The sequence below is a fragment of the Canis lupus genome, chromosome 4, assembly GCF_011100685.1.
Source record: "Canis lupus familiaris isolate Mischka breed German Shepherd chromosome 4, alternate assembly UU_Cfam_GSD_1.0, whole genome shotgun sequence".
NCBI lineage: Eukaryota > Metazoa > Chordata > Mammalia > Carnivora > Canidae > Canis > Canis lupus.
The window spans coordinates 24824222-24847993 of NC_049225.1; the positions used below are offsets into that span (position 1 = coordinate 24824222).

Here is a 23772-nt window from a genome sequence, read left to right on the forward strand (position 1 = left end):
ATAGAACATCCAGGAAAAAAGAGAATTATAAAAAGAGGACTGTGGCCAGGAAACACACACACGTATATCAACACCTTTTTTTGACGGCTTCTAAATTATAGAAGTATTATTAGCTTACACAAAGTCTCTCAAAAAACTCACATGCAGCATCTGGGGAAAAAAAACTAACAAACCCCACCCAACTGCATGAAATCTGTGGTAGAAAGATGGAAATATTTCTAAATCTTTCTCCAGCCTTAACAGCAATGGATTTTTTAATGTTTTCAAATAAAAATTTGAAAACTGAGAGTATAAAACTTTTTTTTTTAATTTTATTTATTTATTCATGAGAGACACAGAGAGAGACAGATGCATAGACACAAGACAGAGGGAGAAGCAGGCTCCATGCAGGGAGCCCGACGTGAGACTAGATCTCGGGTCTCCAGGATCACACTCCAGGCTGCAGGCAGCGCTAAACCGCTGCGCCACCGGGGCTGCCCATAAAACATTTTTTAAAAGTAATCTCTATGGGGATCCCTGGGTGGCTCAACGGTTTAGCGACTGCCTTTGGCCCAGGGGCGCGATCCTGGAGTTCCAGGATCAAATCCCGCATCGGGCTCCTGGCATGAATGAATGAATGAATGAATGAATGAATGAATGAATGAATGAATAAATAAATAAATAAATCTTATTTTAAAATAAATAAATAAATGAAATAAAGTAATCTCTACACCCAATGTAGAGATTGGCCTGAACTTACAACCCTGAAACCAAGAATCACATGCTCCACCAACTGAGCCATCCAGGCACTCTGTGCATGAAACTTTATTACATAAATAAGCTTGACAAGATTCTTGTATTATAAATGAAGAAACTGAAATACTATTACCTGTACAAGGTCACAAGGCAAGTCTATAGACATACTAAAACTAATTCATAAGTCCAGTGCTTTCTTTTTTTTAATATTTATTTTAGAGACACAGAGAGAGCAGCAGGGAGGAGCAGAGGTAGAAATAGAGAGTCCCAAGCAGACTGCACTAAGCATGAAGCCTGACTCGGAGCTTGATCTTATGACCTTGAGATCACAACCTGAGTTGAAGCCAATAGTCAGTGGCTCAACTGACTGAGCCACTTTGTTACCCTTCTTCCTTTTTAAAAAATATTTTTTATAGTATATGGATAGGAAACTAGAAATATCATCAAATTCCTTTCTTTTTAAGATTTTATTTATTTAAGAGAGAGAGAGAGAGAGAGGAGAAGCAGGCTCACTGCTGAATAGGGAGCCAGACACAGGGCTAGATCCCAGGACCCTGGAATCATTATTACCTGAGCTATAGCCAGACACTTAACCAACTGGGCTACCCAGGTGCCCCTTTAAGATTTATTTATTTTAGAGTGTCCAGTGCTTTTTATACCAAATATACTGTTCTGTCTTTTCTTCTCTCACAGCAACTTCTTTTCTCATTACATCTGAAGCAATAACACTCATATTTTACCCAAGCATAATTATCTTGGGTGGCAAATTGCATTTACTTTTACTCTGAGGAGCAGAAAAGAGCATATCTGTCCGGACACCAATCATGAGCCACTACAGGAGAGCTCAGAGGAAGGAGATGAAGAAATGGACAAAGACTGGACTCCATTCAGTGTGTATGCTAAGAGCCTGAATATTTTAGGACGAGAGTAATATACCTGAAAATCTTGTGGAATCCTGACTTGTGGAAAAAACTTTGCTTTCTTTACTAGAGAAAAGCAAGTAGGGTAATAAGACATTTAGTCTCAAAAGGAAAAAAAGGAAGCAAAAGTCAATAAACAAGTATTAAGATTATCTAGTCTATATACTCTCCCCTTCAGGCAAGTAAGTAGTAGTAGTCACAGTTATTATTTCTATTATCATTATTAATCACTCTTTCCTACAAATGAGGAAATTGAGACTCAAAGAGATAAGTGGCTTGCCTAAGATCACACAGATAAACTTAAAAATGATCTCAGGCTGCTGATCTCAAACAGAGACCATCAAGGATTATATTTAAAAGAGTTACTGGGGGGTGCCTGGGTGGTCAGTGGTTGAGCATCTGCCTTTGGCTCAGGTCATAATCCTGGGGTCCTGGGATTGAGTCCCACATCAGGCTCCTTGCAGGAAGCCTGCTTCTCCCTCTGCCTGTGTGTCTCTGCCTCTCTCTCTCATGAATAAATAAATAAAATATTGAAAAATAAATAAAAGAGCGATCAGAAACACAGCATCAGCAACTAACAGTCAAAGTTCATCAGAGAGAAAGAAATTGCCCTTACCTGCAGGGCACTGTTGAGGAAGCAGCTGTTTTGTCCTGGCTCATTGCTGAGGCCTTTGCTGGGGGCTATAGAGGTTGAGCTTCGAGGTGCAAACATCCCTTGGACGCTACCACGGCCCCCCGAAAAATAATTTCTTTTCCAAGACATTATTGCTCACATTTAGCTTGAAACTCAGAGAAGATTTTGTATCTTTCTGGGAGAGAGCTTCTGTCTGCTGAAGTCCTGACTCGTGAAATAGAATCCAGAATTCAATGAATTTATGTTGAAATATTTTGAGTTCACAACCTTCCAAACATCTATGTAGCTCAAGGAACTCAGGTATCCTCTTAAATCCACATGACAGAGCTATCTCCGACTTGCTCCAAACAGTGCCCAAAATTTAGCATGGCACAGTACTTACAAAAAACAGAGAAATCCTTAGGTATTGTGTGCTTCTATTTTTCTTGAACTGCCTCCAGAATATAGTGGTGAAGTGGCTGTAGTCCTCAACTCCAACAGAATCTAGAATCACGGTAGGATGTATTCCTTAGACTTGCTGAAGATGTTTCTTGTAGACTGAAAATTTTTTCCAACTGGAAGGAGAGGCAGACAGATAAGTAAGAACCTAATGCAACCCTCCTCACCTTCTCTATTCTTTGTCCCATCATTGTCTGAAGTTTTGAAAAACTTCAAGTTCTAAGCAACTGACATAGAAACCACAAAGGTAAGAAATTTATTTGAATTATAGGGGTTTTTGCTCTTATTGCTCCTCCTTTTTAAAAATGCCCCAAACATCTTCTATCATTCCATCCAGAACTTCAGAAAGTTTCTTCTCTTCTTTTCCTCTGTGACTAGAACAGCCAGCTGTGCCAGAGAGCTTTAACAAAAAGGAAAAAAAAAAAAAAACGGCTAAAAGCTTGCGTCACTTAATGACTCTACTGCCTTTGTGCTGTTCTGCCAAGATCAACGTTGCCTCACCTCTCACTAAAAACTTGAAACCTTGGCAAACAATGAACAACAACAAAACAAAACAAAACAAAACAAAAAACCAACAACAACAAAAAAGTCCCCCAAAACCTTAACAACAAAAAGGAGAAATACTCAAGCCAAAAAGAAGGAAAAAGGTTTGAGCAGCTTTACTTTCACAGGAAACTTCTCTGAAATTTTCTAGAAGAAATTTGATCAGGACAAAAACAAAAAACCAAATACAAACTTTTCAAAATCAGGCTAACAAAAATATTACCAAGTAAATATACACCAAATTAAGAATGAGAACAGTTTTTGTTAGATGTTGTGAGTAAAGAAATTTTTAAAAGTGTGTTCCATGTTCATGGCTATGAAAGCCTGTTTAAAGGTGGGAAGGCAGGGACTCCTGGATGGCTCAGCGGTTAAAGCGTCTGCCTTCGGCTCAAGTCATCATCCTGGAGTCCCAGGATCAAGTCCCATGTGGCGCTCCCTGCAGGCTTCTCCCTCTGCCTGTGTCTCTCTGTGTGTCTCTCATGAACAAATAAATAAAATCTTTAAAAGAAATAAAAATAAAGGTGAGAAGTCCATGTTATCAGTCTGGACTCTGTTCTGAGGAAAGATGTCCCATCTCAGAGAAACATTCAAGGCAAGTAAGCTGGATATCCTTAACATCAAGTCCAAGAGAACTAAGTCTTCTCCTGCCCTGTTTGTTTGTACATTTTATTTTTGCCAGAGGATCAGAGAGATAATTTGGGTTACAAATAACTTTATCCTCAGATTAAATCTAAGACATTCACAATCAGAGGTCATCATTGATCAACATGTTTTCAACTAATTAAAATGCCAGTGAAACAACAGGGGAGAAATACCAAAGCAAACACCTTTACTGGAAGGAAATACTTTTAATCTCCAGTTTTAAGCTTTCCTATAAGGCTGCCACGCCCAAATAAGGAAAAAATTAAGAACGTTAAGTGTTAAATTTGGTTTCCAATAGTTCCCCAAGCTTCTCCCTTTCTTACTTCCTATCATCACATGAACCTACCAAAAAAGCAAAAATGCTAAAACATCTTAATCATTCTCTAAGAGATCACCTAGCACTACCCAGTGTATCCAGTGGAAAAACTGAGGCACGGGAACATTAAATGGTTACATAAGACTGTTCTTTCCCTTCTCTAAATTCCCAGACTATTTATAATCTACATGTCACAATTAAAGTATTTGACTATACACAGTAGTGTCATATCATCCTCTATTTGTTTTTATTACTATTTGTTTTATATGGTATCAGTCGTATATCCTGAATGACTGTATGAAATGAAATACTAACCAGTGTCAGACAAGTACTAAACACTATACTTATATTCTTTATTCTTTACAATAGCCTTATTATGTAGGTGTTAATAGTTCCATTTACAGAACAGTAAAGTGAGACTTACAGACATTAACTTACCAAAATCAACTGGTAGAAGGCAGAACTAGAGTTTTTTAACTATTATGCTGTGACTTAATTATGTATTTTATTAAACTATTCTAAAAGCTCCTGTCATAGTGCTGCATAAGGAGGAACTCAATAAATATTCCCTGATGATTAGCATGGCACCAGGAAGGATCCCATATCTCCCACATGGATTAAAAGACCCTCAACTCTGTATACACACCCTCATACACACCCCACTCAAAGCTACTAAGCAACTTCAACAAGCCATGCAGCATTCTTTCAGCTCAACTGCTGCAAAGGAATGACAAGTACCAAGCCTCCACTTTGCTCACAGCCAAAAGGACTTGGCAGACAGGTGGGGTTTCCAGTATCCACATTAGGAGTTTACTGAAACTCAGCCTGCCCTATGATACACACCCCTGAGTTCAGGGAGCAAAGAGAAAAAAAAAAAAAAAAAAAAAAACAGCAGTCACAGAAAAAAAAAAAAAAAAAAAAAGGATTCTCAGGCTCTGAATGGCAGCATTATGTAGGGTTAAGGCAATAAGCTCTCACATTTGCTCTAGGTGTGTCAGAAACTAGAGGTGAGAGAGCCAGAAAGAACAAGGCCAAGAAAGGCAGTAAGTAACAAATGATCCAAAGAAATACTGATGACAAAATATTTCATTTAAGTTGTAGGTCCAGCACCAAACAAAATAATCCTTCTACTGTACCATCTACTAAAGATATATGAGAAAGTCAATTAAGAGTTATATCCACATCAATCTAGTAACCTATTTAAAAAAAAAAAAGAACTTCTTAGGCAATATTCAAATGGTTAGAGATAAAAGAGCATAACGTCTACAACTACTATGAAATAGTTCAGAAGGAAAAACTATATACATACATGTATAGATAGGTATAGGTATGTGTTTATATGTAAATATGGAGAGAAAGGGAAATGGTAGAGCAAATATAGCAATAATGTGACAACAGGTAAATGTGGCTGAAGGGGATATGGGAATTCCTTGTACCATTTTTTGTAACTTCTCTGTAAGTTTTTTTTTTTTTAAGACTTTATTTATTTATTCATGAGAGACACACACAGAGAGAGAGAGAGAGAGAGAGAGAGAGAGGCAGAGACACAGGCAGAGGGAAAAGCAGGCTCCATGCAGGGAGCCTGACATGGGACTCAATCCCGGGTATCCAGGTTCATGCCCTCGGCTGAACATGGCACTAAACTGCTGGGCCACTGGGGCTGTCCACTTCTCTGTAAGTTTTAAATCATTTTTTTTTAGGTTGAAAGAAAACTGATACCTGCAATAAAAAATTTTTCTAATTATGTAGAAATTATCTTGTAATATATGTAGCATTCATTCAAATGCAAAAATGACTAAATCATTAAGCTGGTAGATAATAACATTGCCAGATGATATTAGCAATCCCAAACTAAAATTAAAAAAAAAAAGGAAAAAGATAAAAACAAAACAGTATAGACATAAGGGTAAAATAAAATAGAATACAGCTTGAATCCTATTTCTATGAAAAGGAGAACTCAAAATGTAGTATAATGTATACCTGTTACAAGAGCAAGTGATGTTGATATTATACAAAAGGGACCAGGACTAAACTTGGAGTTAGAAGACATGGGTTCAATTTCCACATTTTAACTACTTTGCATAATCCTAAACTACTTAAGTGTCCTGAACCAGGGCAGCCAGGGTGGCTCAGCGGCTTAGCGCCGCCTTCAACCCAGGGCGTGATCTGGAGACCGGAGATAAGTCCCACGTTGGGCTCTGCGTGGAGCCTGCTTCTCCTTCTCCCTGTGTCTCTGCCTCTCTCTCTCTCTCTCTCTCTCTCTGTCTCCAATGAATAAATAAATAAAATCTTTTTAAAAAAAGTGTCCTGAACCTAGTTTTCTGAGTCTGTAAAATGATGGCACAATACCTATTCTACATAGTGGTTGAGATTTAGTAATAGGCATGCCAAAGTACTAGCAAGTTTTCAAAACAAAGGGTGAATAATAATGAGTTCCACTGAATGAGTGATCTGTAATGCCTAAAAGTATAAAAGTAAATTTTGGTTTGGGGACCTCAGGATACTAGAAAGTTGTAAACCACCAGGAATAAGTCTTCTAATTGTACAAAAAGAACAATAGGCCTCACATAGGACAAGTGTGATGTCAGTACAATTTTACTGTGTGCTTAGAGAAACATTTGAATTTTACAATTATTTTTAAAATACAAAGTTTAATTTTTTCTGTGTAAAAAGGCAAACAGTTGAGCCAATTACAAGGCACAGGGTAACATTTTAGAAGGCCTACAAAGAATGATTATGTCCAATTGATCAATGATTCAAATGGAAAAACTGTGATAAGTATCTCAGTTTCTAAGGAAAGAACAGCAGCCTCATTACAAGTGATTAATGCCAAAAGTAACCCAAATATTAGGAAGTCAAACTGCACTACACTAAGATAACAGTTAACCAGGAAAGTTGCTCACATTTCTAGTTTCTATTCTATATAGCAGTTTATTTGTAATACACTCACGAAACTATATTTGCCTTGATAAATCAACAGGCAATTACCTCAATTCCATATGTCAATTAATTCCCAACTATATCTATAGTATCTTGTTAGTAACTATAAGAATTAAAATCAGTTAATTTATGCAAAGTGCTAATTCAGCATCTGGCATATAGTAATTACTGTATAAATGATTGTTATTATTCCCATTTCCTTTCAAACATTTCCTCCTGAGTTCTTTTCTTTTTAAAGACATACACACACAGATATCCTATATTCTTCAAAAAACAAAAACAATAAAGATCACCTTGAATTTATTAACCGCTATGCCTACTGTCCTAAATTCTTTTGGACCTTTCAATATTAAATGTCTCTACAATTAATAATTTATAACTGCTATCTCTTCATGCTCACCGTCAATCTCTCCAGGACATGGTACTGATCCTTTACTCCACCACTACCACAATTTTACTTCATAGAATATGCTTTCAATCTAAAGAAATCTCCTACTTGCAAAACCTACTGGCTTTTTCCACAAGCCTCATTCTTCTTAATTTCTCTGTAGCACCTAACACTGGCTGCCTTGATGCTACATAATCCTGGATTCTTTCAAAATTAATAAGAAAATGAGAGAATGAGTAAAATGAAATGACAAACCAGAACACTAGTTCTCCTGCTATGCTGATAGTTTATTTTTTTTCTCTTTATTGCTTTCTTTAAAAAGTGCATTCCTTAAAGTTTAAATCAGACCTTCTTGCTCATCTCTATAGTTCAACCCATAGTATTCTCATCTACTGCTGTCAGAACTTCAAACATCACTTTTGGTCTGACAAACCACAAATCTCATGAACCCTAAAACCAAATTACCAAATATTTGCACATCATCCCACTTTCCTAAGTTTAGCATGTCCAAAAATAAAATCACCTCCTTCCCCCCAAAAAATAGTGCCTCCCCTGATTCCTTTTTTTAACTAGTGGCATTTCCAATTACCCAGGCTCAAAACCTCTGTAGTCTTAGACACCATCCTATCCATCTCCCCCTTCCCTATTCACACGTCACAAAGTCTTATCAATTTTCTCTTCAAAATCTCTTATATTGATCCTTCTTTTTCACTTCCACTGTCACCCTAGTTTACACCACACTTATTTCCCACTTAAATTATTAAAATAGATTAAGTCTTGCTAGCCCCAGTCTCTTGCCATATTGATGCATTTATATAACTACTTTAAAAATTAATATTTCTTGTGGTACCTAAGTGGCTTAATCAGTTAAGCATCTGCCTTCAGCTCAGGTCATGACATGATCTCAGGCACTCAGGTGCCCCAAAGTTTTCTATAATTTAAGAGCAATGTTTCTACTATATCAATATTTCTAGGATCCTCCCCCAACCCATGTTACCCTCCATCCATAAAGATAAGGATTTGGGGGCAGCCCGAGTGACTCAGCAGTTTAACACTGCCTTCAGCCCAGGGCCTGATCCTGGAGACTTGGGATCGAGTCCCAAGTCGGGCTCCCTGCATGGAGCCTGCTTCTCTCTCTGCCTGTGTCTCTGCCAATCTCTCTCTCTCTCTCTCTCTCTGTGTGTCTCTCATGAATAAATAAATAAAAAGATTTAAAAAGAAAAAAGATAAGGCTTTTATCCCACCCCATTTGAGAATGGGGAATAGAAGGAGGTCCAGAAGCCAATTGTATTATATCCATATATCTGTTATTGTAGGAAATATTACCACAAAATTTTATCGAAGTTTCTTTCCATTGTTATATAATCCATCTTTCTATTTATAAATTGTGACTCTACCTATATATACATTTAGAAAAAGTATGAGCTATATCTTTTTTAACTTTCCATATTGTTTCATCTTATCAAGATATTCTTTTATTTATTTATTCATAGAGAATATTTATTTATTTATTTTATTCATAGAGAGAGAGAGGCAGAGACACAGGCAGAGGGAGAAGCAGGCTCCATGCAGGGAGCCCAACGCTGGACTCAATCCCAGGTCTCCAGGATCACGCCCTGGGCCGAAGGTGGCACTAAACCGCTGAGCCACCCAGGCTGCCCTTATCAAGATATTCTTATATTAATATAATTCAGTTTATTTATTTTTTAAAGATTTATTTATTTATTTATTTATTTATTTATTCATGAGATACACAGAGAGAGAGAAAGGCAGAGACACAGGCAGAGGGAGAAGCAGGCTCCATGCAGAGAGCCCCATGTGGGACCGGATCCTGGACCCCAGGACCACACCCTGAGCTGAAGGCAGACACTCAACCACTAAGCCACCCAGACGTCCCTAATATCACTTCAGGCTTTCCTCACCATCAGTATAAACATTTTAAGGGATATTATATAGCTTTGAGCTGATGAGATTCTAGGGAAGTAGTTTTTTTTTTCTTCTTCTTCTTTTTGTTTTTAAGATTTATTTATTTAAGGGGCATCTGGGTGGCTCAGTCAGTTAAACCTCCAACTCCTGGTTTCAGCTCAGGTCATGTTCTAAGGGTCCTGAGATTGAGCCCCACATCAAGTTCAGCCCTCAGTAGGGAAAGGGAGAGGAAGAAGCAGACTCTCCAATGAGTGGAGAGCCAGACTCAGGGCATAATCCCAGGACTCTGAGATCATGACCTAAACTGAAGATAGATGCTTAGCCCCTCTCCCAAAAAAAAAAGATTTATTTAAGTAATCTCTACACCCAATGTGGAGCTCAAATTTATGACCCTGAGATCAAGAGTCACATGCTCTACTGTCTGAGCCAGCTAGGTGCCACTCTAGGGAGGTAGTTTTTTAGAAATGCACCCAAGAGTCATATCCTTAGATACTTAGTTTTGAAAAAAGAAAAGAAAAAATCTTGGTGAGCATGCATTATTTGTTCAGTGGCACTCTATTCCAAAGAAGTCCACATACAGTTTCAGTACAGAATCTTGCCTAGTTTTTGTATCAGATGATGACTGAAACTACTACCACCTAATAATGGCAACTATGCTGTATGTATGGATTTATTCAAATTTAAATTAAAACTGCTCCATAGTCTATTACCTAGTACTCCTTTCTATTTTGCCCCTCACAGTAGCAACCAAAGGACTCACAGCATTCCGCAAAGAACAGTCTTAGACTACAACAAACTTAGAGCAGGCTACTTGGCATCTATTTAACAACAAACTCTACAGAAAATGTATCATTATTTTTACCCACAATTACTAGTTTCCAGCCAAGTGCTAAAACTATGAAGTAATCAATCAAAGGTGGAAAAAGGAGAAAGCATATAAGAATTTTATTAACTGTGCTGTTCTCAACTCTGAAAAAGTTATCGTGACCTTATATTTTACTATTGCTGAATAGACTATGAGGAGCCAAATAAGTTTGTTCATACATTTTTCCAGCTTTATTGAGGTATTATTGACAAATAAAACGGTAATGTAGTATATAATAAAGTATATGATTTGACATATGTATATACTGTGAAAGAAATCCCATAATCAAGTTATACTAGAAGGAGAATAGAAAAGATAAAATGAAGAGTTGGATTTTTTAAAAGATAAAATTGACAAATCTTTAGCTAGACTAAAAAAGAAAGAGGATTAATAAATAAAATCAGAAATGAAAGAAATGTTACAATAACACAAAAAATACTAAGAATCATAAGAAACTACTGTGAAGGGGCAACTAGCTGGCTCAGTCAGTAAATCATGCAGCTTCTAATCTCAAACTTTTAGTTTGAGCCCCACATTGGGTGTAGAGATAATTTAAAAATAAAACCTTAAAAAAAAAAACTGTAAAGACTCTTAACTATTGGGAACAAACTGAAGGTTGGGGGAGGGGATGGATAGTAGGGTGGTTGTAGATAAGTTAAATATGTGATGGGGATTAAGGAGTGCACCTGTTGTGATGAACGCAGGGTTATGTAAGTGATGAGTCACTAAATTCTACACCTGAAACCAATATTACTCTATGTTAACTAAATGGAATTTAAATAAAAATTTAGAGGACAAAAATCAAAGTATTTTTAAATTAAAAAAAAAAAGAAACTACTGAAAAAAATATACAAAAAAATATAAACAAATAAACTGGATAACCTAGAAGACCTGGATAAATTCCTAGAAATATACAACCTACCAAGACTAAATCATGAAGAAATAGAATATCTGAACATAAATACTTATATTTATGTTTTAAAGGTTTTATTCATATTTATTTGAGAGAGAGAGAGAAAGAGAGAGGAAGAGAGAGAAGCCGACTCCTCACTGAGCAGAGAGCCCAATGTGGGGCTTAACCCCAGGACCCTGGGATCATGACCTGAGCTGAAGGCAGATGCTTAACCGACTGAGCCACCTAGGTGCCCCTACTTGTATTTATTTAACCTTTAATTTTCTATATACTCATTTAATCATTGAGAGAGAGAGCACAGGCAGGGAGAACAGCAAGCAGAGAGAGAAAGAAGCAGGCTCCCCACTGAGCAAGGAGCCAGATGTGGGGCTCAATCTCAGAACCCTGGGATCACAATCTAAGCCAAAGGCAGATGCTTAACCAACGGAGCCACTCAGGCACCCTACTAATTTTCACTTTAAAAAAACTGTTTTCCTTAAACAAGACCCCCTGAATTAGGGCCCATGGAGTCCGAAACTTATTACAGAAACTAGATTTGTAAAGTATATGTTACTTGAAAAATACATAATTCAAAAAGCTACTTTAAATTCAGTAATACTAAAAATAAATAAATAAATAAATAAATAAATAAATAAATTCAGTAATACTAACAAATTTATATTTTATTAACCAAAACAACATGCAATATATTTTTCATTGTATAAAATCTGGCACTAAATAGCTAAATTATACTGTTGATGCATACTTGGATTTTGCATTCTTGAGCCCATTGTAATAATTCCACCAGGGATCCACAGCTGACAGAATAAAAATGACAGGGCTAAATTTAAAAGATCATAGCTCAAGAATGCCAGCATTAGAAGTAATGCTGTAGAAGCTAATTAAATGTAGAAAAAAATTTATTTCTCTGTATTAATGAAATACAGAAAACAATTTCTTCACAAGAATACCCAGTAACTCAAAATGTGCTGCCAGTTTCCTCAGGCCAAAATAATAAACCAGGCTATAACCAAAACCACTCTAATTATCCCCTACTATATTCCTCATCAACAAAGTCAGCTTCTCTTAGCCTCTGTTTCTGAAAAACACAAAACAGTCATTCAAATGTTTGCTGAAATGACACAGGCTTATGCATAAAGAGAGATGAGGCCTAGAGGAACACTGGGCCAGGAAGAGCCTGTCATCCTAAGTAGGACGGGTAAATGAGGTTCAGAGATCTACAGGTTATTAGCATTGGAGACTTCATTATCAATGTGACATCAATGTGGCTGAGATCAATGAAGACTACAAAGGATTTGTTGCTGCAGAGCCTGGGTGTCCTTTGATGAAACCAGGCATAAAGTGTAAGTGGCTTAGAAGGGGCTAGGTCCCTTAAGGGAATTCATTTCATAATAAATAAAGTTCAATGAATCACTAAGTCAACATTACTAATTTCATGTGTAGAGAACATGACATTTTTGCAAATGATAGTATCAAAGTATCCTTTTTTTTTTTAAGATTTTATTTATTCATTGATGAGAGACACCGAGAGAGAGACAGAGACACAGGCAGAGGGAGAAGCAGGCTCCCTGCAGGGAGCCTGATGTGGGACTCGGGTCTCCAGGATCACGTCCTGGGCCAAAGGTGGTGCTAAACTGCTGAGCCACCCGGGCTGCCCAGTATCAAAGTATCCTGACCAAAATCTTAATTATTAACTACTAAGGAAAAGATAATAACTTTACTGTAGAGCAGCCTGGCAGAAACCACCTTAACCAAGTGATCATGGTCAATATCACCAGCAATAATACATATTAACGTCATGAATCCCATAGTAATAATACACTGAGAACACAACATTATTTGTAGTATTCCTGACTACACCATATGATCTCAGTCCAATCATGAGAAAACATCAGAAAAATCCAAACTGAGGAACATTTGACAAAATAACTGATCAATACTCTCCAAAAATGTCAAAGTTAGAAGACGAAGAAGACAGAGGGACACCTGGGTGGCTCAGTGGTTGAGCGTCTGCCTTCACCTAGGTTGTGTTCCTTGGGTCCTGGAATCCAGTCCTGCATCCGGCTCTGCCTGCTTTTCAGAGAGCCTGCTTCTCCCTCTGCCTATGTTTCTTCCTCTCTCTGTGTGTCTCTCATGAATGAATAAATGATAGATAAATAAATGAATACATAAACAAATCTTAAAAAAATAAAATAGAAAAAAAAAAGGTTCTCTCCCTCTCCCACCTTTCCATTTTCCCTCATTTCACACTCTTCTGTGCTCTCAGCGCATGCGGATCATTCATTCTACCCTTCCTCGTGTTAGTTATTTGTATACATGGACTACAACATATTCCTTATGGGCATCTTTTTACACATAGGTTGAATATAACAGGCACTGAATTGTTGAAAGTTAAATTGAAAAACTTTTTGTTTGAAGGGATAAGTACCCAAAACAGCCAATTCCAAAACCCTGATAAATTCTGACTTTCCTTCAGTAAAAGAGCCCCCAAAATGTCCATATCTAGTTTGAGATACTGCAGATTTTTTCTAATGGAGATTATATCAATTGAATCAATATTTGTTTCTGATTCAAGCTTGGAAATAAAGAGAGATAAGCATCTACAACCATAAAAAAAGGCTAAACTATTTGTTGATTTATGGGCTGGTTATCTCAAACCCCCCAGTGAATACAGTTACTCAACTCAAACAATTTCCTGAGGGTTGGACTTTGGCAGCTTCAAATTATTACATCATGTACAACAAGATCTGTATGCTGACTAAAAAAATATATATAGAAAGCCTTATTTTTCCTTTTATAAGAACTTAGAAAACTGTCATTTATAACAAATTTTCCAAAACCAGTTAGGAAGAAAATAAAACAGAAGACATATTTCACTTTGTTATAACTGACAAACTAAGAAATGATGGTTGCAGGCTAGTTAGTCCAACCTTATAAGGATCCAGAGCTGTACAGATAATTTACTGACTTGTGAGGGAGGCAGCATAATAGTAAAAAGAACATAGTAGTTACAAGTGCAGCCTCTGCAGGGCCAACTACATTGCATAACCTCAGGAAACACCACACTCACAGTGGAGATCCAAGCAGTACCATTCCCAGAGAACACAATGTGAATTATACAACTTAGGGATCCACAGTTAGCAAGGTAGAACTGGACAAGTAGGTCTGGACTCTGCCAACTAACAACATCATGACCAAGTTACTGAATCAGTTATTGAAGTCTCAGCCACCTCATCAGTAAAATGGGATTAAGAAATAACATCTAAGTCATAGGATTGTTACGAGGATAATATATACATGTATAATTAGCCTGGTACCTAGTATTAGTGAGACATAAATGCCTTGATGATAATAAAGAATAAGATGAATCTACATTCCAGAGCACCTGGGTGGCTCAGATGGTTAAGCATCTGCTTTCCACTCAGGTCATGATCTCCAGGTCCTAGGATAGAATCCCATGTCGGGCTCCCAGCTTAGCAGGGAGTTTGCTTCTCCGTCTCCCCCTGCCTCTCTCTCTGCTCATTCTCACTGTCTCTCAAATGAATAAATAAAATCTTTTCTAAAAGATGAATCTACATTCCAAACCTGCTCCATTACTTTCAGATCATTTACTACCTACAATAAATGTGATCTGTTGAGAGTATTCAACAAAATCATATATGCAAAATACTTAGGGACAGGTACAAAATAAGAGTTCCAATTATGATGGCTGGAGGGGATGCTTGACTGACTCAGTTGGTAGAGCATACAACTCTTGATCTCAGGGTCATGAGTTTGAGCCCCATGTTGGACATAGAATTTACTTAAAGAAAAATGATTATGATTGGCCATTCCCTATGCCTCTCTCCTTCCTTCTTTCTCTCTTACACACACAAACACACACACATAAACTTAATGTAAAAATTCTATGACATTAAACTGCAATTAATAGCATAAACCCAAAGCCATATCAAAATGAGGGCAAATGTATTCTAAAAATAATGCATTCTCAATACAATTTACCTAGATCTCCGTAATAATTTCCAAACTATGTTTCCCTTTCTAATCCTGTCTATATAGTACTGCCAAAAGCAAACTCTGATCAATCAATCACTATTTAGCTTATAGAAGTTCAGTGACAAAATACAGTCAAAACTCGTTGGCCTTAAATAGCCTTGTATAATCTTAACCTATGCAGTTTCCAACCTCATCTACCACTAACTCCCTTAAAACACAAAAAGAGATTTGTTCTGTATATACTCCCAGCATTTTGCTCAATAAGGAATATTATTCCCTTCCCACTCCCATCTTTCCAGTCCTACCTAACACAAGTAATCCTTTCCACTCAGCAAACCTGTTTGAAAAAGCCATTCTGCTGGCAGTTTACAGTAATAGAGACTAATGATAGCCACACCCTATTAAGAAGGAATAGTCATTTATATTAAACCATTTTCCAAAGAATTGTCTATATACTGCTCCTTACCAATTGGAACATATTCCCTCCCTCCAGGAACTTCATTAATCAGTACTTAACCAGTATATCTGTACTTTATTAGAATACAATATAGAAAGTTAAACTGCCTTACACTGAACAGATACTCGATACTTGTTAAATAAAAGAATAAATGAAGATCTAAGCTTTGTGAAACACATTTTTCAGTTTAGAGATTAACTCAGTCATAAGTATGATAAATCATTCCTCTGTCTCTTCCCTGAACCTACTGCCGAAATCATACCATATCATTTAAATTACACATTCTGTTTCCAAAAGGTCTGTGGAATAAAGATACTCTACCTTATAGCCAGAAGGGCTAATACAATGTTCTTTCTCAGACACATTGCTAATAGCACCAACCTAGTAACAACAGGGGTTAAAGGAAAAAGAATCCATAGCAATTATATTAGGCCCCAGAATGGCAAAACGGTAACTAGGAGTTGCATGAAGTTGCCCTATATTATCCTCTGGCTCAGTAACTTACGAGCTAGAGATTTTTCCTCCTACCTTTTAAATCCTTGAGTCTTCTTAATTTAAATGCTTGATTGCAACTATGCACTATTTATGAATCATTATAAACACATCACTACCTAAATTCTTTCGGCACAAACAATAATGAAAGCATGATGGCTCTATCAATAGGAGGAAAATAGGCAGAGAAGCCACTGACTGCACTGGCTTGACTCATTACTGCTGGGAGAATACTGGTACTGAATGGCACAAGCAACTCCAGTGTGAGAGACCAAGCACATGACTGGGAAGGTGACAGAGGATACCAAGAAAAGAAGGGCATCTATAAAGAACCTTTCCTCTATGGAGGCAGGAGGCAGAGGAATAGGTAGGGATCCACTGAAATTTCTAAAAGCCTTCACAATACTCAAAAATATGCTACCAGATGCCAGGTTTGAGCCAGTTTGAATCCTAGCTCTAACACTCAAAACTGAGAGATTTTTAGCAAGTTATTTAGCTATAAAATTATAATAGCAGTCACCACTTAATGAACACCAGCTCTGAGCTAGGCACCATACACATGGTACATCCTTTAATTCCCACAACTAAATCTGCCAGATGGAGATTATTCTCATTTTGCAAGAACGAAAAACCCATGTTCCTTCTACCCATGCACATCTGCTTCCTAGAGGGATAATGCTACCTATGTGGCAGTGTTATAACTGGGAATTAGAACTAAATGCAAAGTACTTAGCATAGGAACTAGCACCTGCCACATCACAGAAATTCAGGAAATCGTTACTGTACAGTCCAGGTATCACTTGAATAAATGGCTCAACTGAACAGCAATAAACATCCCACAAAGAAGTTTTCCCTCACACTAACATAAAAATGACTGTAATTAGCAATACTTTTGGAAAACCAAAAGTGTGCGCACGTACAGCTTCCTAGTTGAATATCGAAACATACAATCCAAAGAAATAAAAAGTCCATTATCAAAGTGATACTTGACTCAATCTGAACACCAAATATTAAATATTTTACTTTCAAAGGGATTATAGATCTCATACCTCAAGGGACCAGGAGCTAATGAATAAATCTAACTTCCCCAAAAAGTAATTCCCAGAATCATCTGTTATCCTGAAGTACTCAGCAAACCATTTCCCAGAATTAAGAACATATTGCTAAAATCTTAGTGAATTTTGCCAAAAACATTCTGCTGAGAGGAAAAAAGAATCATTCTGATTCTAGAAGCAAATGCTTCTTTCCAGCTGAGCCACAAAATAGATCTTTACTTCACTATTACTTTTTTTTACTATTACTTTATCAGTAAGTTAATACTGAAGATAAATATAAAAATATCACAAACATACTTGCATTTGAAGTAAATTTAAATATTAAGCCTATAACACTTGCTTTAATCTTAATGAGCTCAAGAAAATCTATGAGAATGTTTTTTTAAACCAATAATAAAAATCAAATTTCCAAAGCCTTAATAATTGAAACAGAGAGGAAAGAAGACCAAAAACAACAGTCATATGACGAAGCTCTCCTAAAAGTTGAGAGTCCTACAACCTAAATTTCAAAGTTTAAACCTTTGCTATTAAAAACAACACTTCACAAAGACTAACCTAGACACAAAGACTAAACCCCTCCATCCACTTGCAGTTTTGCCACAAAAACAAGACTTACCAGGCAGCATGTTCAAACTCCAGCAATCCCAAGGGCATTTGTGGGGCATGGGATACAGGAATGAGGAGGGCCAGGGGAAGAGCTAGAGTTGCTGGGAGGGAAGGGTATGGGAGGGAGGAGACAACTGCAGCTAGCAACAATGGGAAAACTGTGAATCTAAACCACAAAGGCTTCCTGCAGAACAGGGTAACAGGGAAAAGGCAATTCTTTTTTACCACCTACCAGGAACTCAGAACTGGCATTTCATGATAAAGCTAAAAAGATGGAGCCTTCAATTAAATGTAAACAAAGTAAACTTAAGAAAGCAACCAAAAGTAACTTGAAAGGACATATCATAAACTTCATAGAGGCTTAAGAAAAACAATTAGGAGGCTGTTTTCTCTAGGGGCATTCCTGCTGACAAAGGTCAGCAGTATAACAATAAGGTTTGCAGGATAGCAGCTGCTTCCAGAGGGCCAGCCCTAAAAAACAGTCCCTTGCACCACAGTGAAAAGGAGCGCTAGAAGAAGACATGCCCAAACTACTTTAGATAATAACCAAAACAATGTCATTGTTTGACCACTTAATTCACAATTCCAAGACTTTCTGGACTTAAATTATATCACTTTAATAAGCAAAACACCTCCTTACACAAGACACAAACTCTTTTTTTTTTTTTTTAATTTTTATTTATTTATGATAGTCACACAGAGAGAGAGAGGCAGAGACACAGGCAGAGGGAGAAGCAGGCTCCATACCGGGAGCCCGACGTGGGATTCGATCCCGGGTCTCCAGGATCACGCCCTGGGCCAAAGGCAGGCGCCAAACCGCTGCGCCACCCAGGGATCCCAAGACACAAACTCTTAAGGAAAATTATCGCATGAACTGAGCTGCTGAATTCAAGAATCAATTTTAAAATGCTTGCGAATTCAAAGATTCCCAAAACCAAAGGCAAGGACAGTGAAAGATCTCCACCCCTCTTTCAGAGAAGAAGCCAAGTTATATCACCAAAAACAAATAGCAGACAGAGTTCTGACCCCAAACATGTGATCAGTCAGCCCAGAACTTACATTTGCAGGCAGGGCACAGAGGCCCCAGAAGACCAACACACACCCTTCTATGTATTACACCCAGTTACAAAACAACTTTATTAAAAGGAGTTGTCTTATAAGAATATTGATTTAAAAAAACTCATCAGCAGAATCCCTACCAATTATGAAGGTCTGTTGTATTTCTATAGGTTGCAAGAGAAAATGAGTTGACTTTTTAAAAGATTTACTAGTAAAATTAAACACCTGCAGGCATTGCCCAAAACTAATTAGGCTCTTACATTTTAACAATATACTAAATATACTAAAGTACTCCTTTCACAACAGTAAGAGTGTCCAAAAAAAAAAAAAAGATACAATATTGCTTTTCTTTTGCTAACCATTAGCATTCTAACTGGGGTCTCCTAATGGTAGGTGGGGGTAGAGATGTCATTCTAAAGTATGAAACCTAGGATTTCTATTGATCAGTGCTAATTGCAAAGAAAGAATATACAAATTATCAAGGTCAAGCTCTCTAATCAAGTCATTCAGTGACAGTTATACATGCGTTGTGGGACTAATCAAATAAAACTAGAATACTGGAGCAGAGTTACAGATCTTCAACCCTGGTTACAATGTAACTACATAAATAACTTTTCATATATAGCCAGGCAAGGAAGGTGATCCACTGGAAAATCTCACCCTGACAGATTGTAATCTCTTTTGAAGCCCCTCAAAAAGTAATTCATATAAAACTCTTCTATATAATCACATCCCGCCTTGTAGAAGTTATTTCTTGACTTCTTTTTTTTTAAGTAGGCTCCACACCCAGCAGGGCTTGAAGTCACAACTGTGAAATTGAGACTGAGCTGTGATCAAGAGTTGTACACTTAAACCAACTGAGCCACCCAGGTGCCCCTATTTTTGACACTTCTTATTTCCTTTTCAAGACTGCACAGGAGATAACTACAGGTGTAACACAGGAGTAACTACAGGTGTCTGCTACCTAAGTGCCAAACTGCCTGTGGAAGAGTTTTTTTGTGAGCATGACTGTTAGGTCAAGAGGGAGAGTGATATATATGGTTTCAGAAGTCACGTTAAAATGTCCTAAGATCCTGGGCACCTGGGTGGCTCAGCTGGTTAAGTAAGCACTTGCCTTTGGCTCAGGTCATGATCCCAAAGTCCTGGGATGGACCCCTGCCTGGGTCAGGTTTCCTGCTCAGGGGGGAGCCTGCTTCTCCCTCTCCCTGCACACCCACCGCGCCCTTCCTCATGCTCTTTCTCTCTCTCAAATAAATAAATAAAATCTTTATAAGTAAATAAATATCCCAGGAATCTAAAGTTAGATGACTGGTTACAACAGTACTTTTTAAAATTGTGCTTCAACAAAACTTGTCATATTGTTCTAGTACTATGCAAGGAGTATTACACATTAGCCTTCCTTTGACTATAAGAGACAAAGACCGGGGATGACTCGCTGGCTCAGCGGTTGAGTGTCTCCCTTTGGTTCAGGTCATGATCCTGAGTCCTGGGATCTGGCCCCACATTGGGCTTCCTGCATGGAGCCTGCTTCTCCCTCTGCCTGTGTCTCTGCCTCTCTCATGAATAAATTAAAAAAAAAAAAAAAAGAGAGAGCAAAAAAAAAAAAAGAGACAGACACCTCAGGAAACAAAAATATGGGAGAAACTACCCCTAAGACTTGAATAAAGTAATTAAGAGAAATGGAGGAGGGGAGCAAGAACCCAGGCTAAAAAGACCCCACTTAGTCTGATACCACAATGTTTCATAATTGGTCTCCACTAACAAGCAAGGTAGGATACAGCAGAATGTTCAATTTAATGAAGGAACATTTTGCTTCTCTTAAAGTTATAAAAGAGAAATGGAATTCCTCTAAGAAAAACCAAGGTGACTCCCTCCTGGAGTAACCCCAAAGCAAAACCATTTTCGTTGATTTGTATTTCTGACATGCTAATGATAATGGTGATGTTGGCAGTAAAGACAAGAGTTGAGTGGCTCCAGAGTTGGAGCCAAATTGGAAAATAAAAGCCTCTTCATTCTAGCACTCCAGAGGGTACTGAGGAAGTCTGTGGACTTTTAAATAAACTATGGAGGATTGAGGTGGGGAGGAGCAGGGTAGAGATTACTTTGTATCAAGTGGAAGACCATAGAAACAGTAGCATTTAACCCCTAGGCTATATGCTCACAGGAAAAAAAATGGGGGGGGGAGCTTAATTCAGAGCTGTGAAACTGGAGTTCTAGAAAATGAAACTAAGATACCAACTTGATTTCAGTTAAGAAGGAATCCCCCCAAAATATTCTAGCTTTTTGTCTCTATATTGTAAAGGAGAATACAATAAAGTCCAAGGAAAACAAGAAAAACTATACAGCTAATTTGTATCTAGTTTTTATTCTGAGATTTATTCACAGTATTGGTAAATAGTGTCTATACCTTAAATATCTGATGATTTCACTTAAGTACATAGTACTGAGAAGACGTATATTACAGACAAGGAAGAGAAACAAGGGGAAAAATTTTATTCTAAGGACACATTTTGGAGAAACTTTGGCTGTTAAGCACAGGCCTACTGAGTAAAACCATCCAAGAAAACTTTCGTGTATTTCTCATACAAATGGACTCTTAAAAAAAAAAAAGAAAAAAGAGGAAAGGGGCGCCTGGGTGACTCTGTAAGTTAAGAGTCAGACTTAATTTCAGCTGGGGTCATGATCTCAGAGTTGTGGGCTCAAGTCAACACTGGGCGTGGAGCCTGCTTGGGATTCTCTTTCTCCCTTTGCCCCTCCCCACTCCTGCTCACTTGCATGCTCTCAGAGACCATTTATTTGGGTTTCTGCTGTTACAATATCATCACTGTTTAAATTAATATATTCAATTACATCTTGCACCCTCCTAAAAATTACTTCAAATAGCATTATCATTATGAATATTAGCCAACATATCTCTAGAACAGGGCTTAAATTTTCGTAAATTAGGCTGAAACTCCTAGAAAGCAGTAAGAATGTGAAATATCTCTCAAGTACACTGCAGGATCACCTAATTCTAGTCTCACAGAAAGCAATAAAAAATATAAATCTGTCATTCTCTTTTATTTATTTTTAGAGGGGGGAGAAAGAGAGGGATGTGGTGGGGCAGAGGGAGAGTGAGAGAATCTTAATTCCACTATTGGGTACTTATCCAAGAAAACAAAAAGACTAATTCGAAGAAATATATGCACCCCTATGGTTATTGCAGCATTTTTTACAATAGCCAATATATGGAAGCAACCTGTGTCTATCAGTAGATGAATGGATAAGGAAAATGTGGTATATTTACAATGGAATCTTACACAGCCATTAAAAAGGATGAGATTGTGCCATTTGAGACAAAATGGATGGATCTAGACAGTATTACACTAAATGAAATGTTAGACTGAGAAAGACAAATACCATGTGATTCCATTCATAAGTGAAATCTAAAAAAAATGAATAAACAAATGAAAAGAATCAAATCTATAAATACAGAGAACTAATGGTTGCTGGGACTAGGGGCAAAATGGGTGAAGGGAAGAGGGAGGCTTCCAGTTACAGAACAGATAAGTCACAGCAATAAAAGGCATAGCATAAGGAATATAGTCAGGACTCCTGGGTGGCTCAGCAGTTGAGCATCTGCCTTCAGCTCGAGGCATGATCCCATGGTCCTGGGATTGAGTCCCATATCAGGCTCCCTGCATGGAGTCTGCTTCTCCCTCTGCCTCTGCCTCTCTCTCTCTCTCTCTCTCATGAATTAAAAAGGAATATAGTCAATGATATTTAATAATAATGCAATGGGACAGACAGTAGCTACACTTGTGAAAACTTGCCAAATCACTAAGTGTACACCTGAAACTAATATAACATTGTGCGTCAACTATACCCAAATAAAAGGAAAAGGAAAAAAAGAACCAAATTGAGTCTACAGCTGTGGTAAGCTGTCAGCAAAGTAATTTATATTTTTGGCGATATTGTTTCCTGAATTATTTTTGGTCTTCTCTAACAATAGTGAAAGCCTCAGAGATTTCTACCATACTTCAGAAAAGTTGAACTGATTTGGGGTAGAGTTATTAATAATATGTTGAGATGTATATGCTAAATTTTTTGCTTTGTTCAACTGAACCTTAATTATCAAATGGTTGTGCCAGGACAACTCAATGGCAAAAGAATAGTCTCATTAACAAATGGCATTGAAGCAACTGAATGAAGAAGAGAATGAAGAGAATGAAGTTGGACTCCTGTTGCACATTACAGGTAAAAATTAATTCACAATGGGGTCAAATCTCCAAATGAGTGAGCTAAAACTATAAAACTTTTAGAAGAATATATAAACAGATATCTTCATGACCTTGGATTAGGTGGTCTTCTAAGAGGACATAAGCAGCAAAAGAAAAAATACATAAATCTGACTTCATCAAAATTAGTAAGACAACCCAAAGAATGGGAATAAATATTTGCAAATTATATATAAGGGACTTGTATCTAGAATATATAAAGAATTCTACCAACTGAATAATAAAAACAATCCAAATTACAAATAGGTATCTTTTAAAACCTCAGTTTAAAAAGTATCTGAGGAAACAAACAAACAAACAAAAAAAGTATCTGAGGGACACCTGGATGGCTCAGCAGTTGGGCACCTGCCTTCGGCTCAGGTCGAGATCCCGGGATCCGGGATCGAGTCCCACATTGGGCTCCCTGCGGGGACCCTGCTTCTCCCTCTGCCTGTGTCTCTGCCTCTCTCTCTCTGTCTCTCATGAACAAATAAATAAAATCTTAAATAAATAAATAAATAATATCTGAATAGATATTTCTCCAAAGAAGATATATAAATGGGTAATGAGCACATGAAAAACTACTCAACA

The 23772-nt window shown here is 37.4% G+C and overlaps 1 protein-coding gene and 1 pseudogene across 20 annotated transcripts in view; one reads left to right on the top strand and one right to left on the bottom strand.

The window, feature by feature from the left end:
• The window catches only part of USP54 (ubiquitin specific peptidase 54), a 121940-nt gene that overhangs the window by 61263 nt on the left and 36905 nt on the right, over positions 1–23772 (bottom strand). For 6 of the 20 annotated variants that reach the window (XR_005357962.1, XM_038534354.1, XM_038534350.1 and 3 more), the window contains exon 1: positions 2272–3127. Coding sequence is in view for 19 of the 20 variants with exons in the window: in XM_038534354.1 (XP_038390282.1) it covers positions 2272–2418 (147 nt within the window). In the remaining variant the exon portion in view is untranslated. Of the gene's footprint in view, positions 1–2271; positions 3128–16241; positions 16407–17876; positions 18026–23772 lie in introns of those variants that run through there. The other 14 variants (XM_038534345.1, XM_038534347.1, XM_038534343.1 and 11 more) reach the window with 5 other exon arrangements.
• The window catches only part of LOC111095487, a 62619-nt pseudogene that overhangs the window by 24667 nt on the left and 14180 nt on the right, over positions 1–23772 (top strand).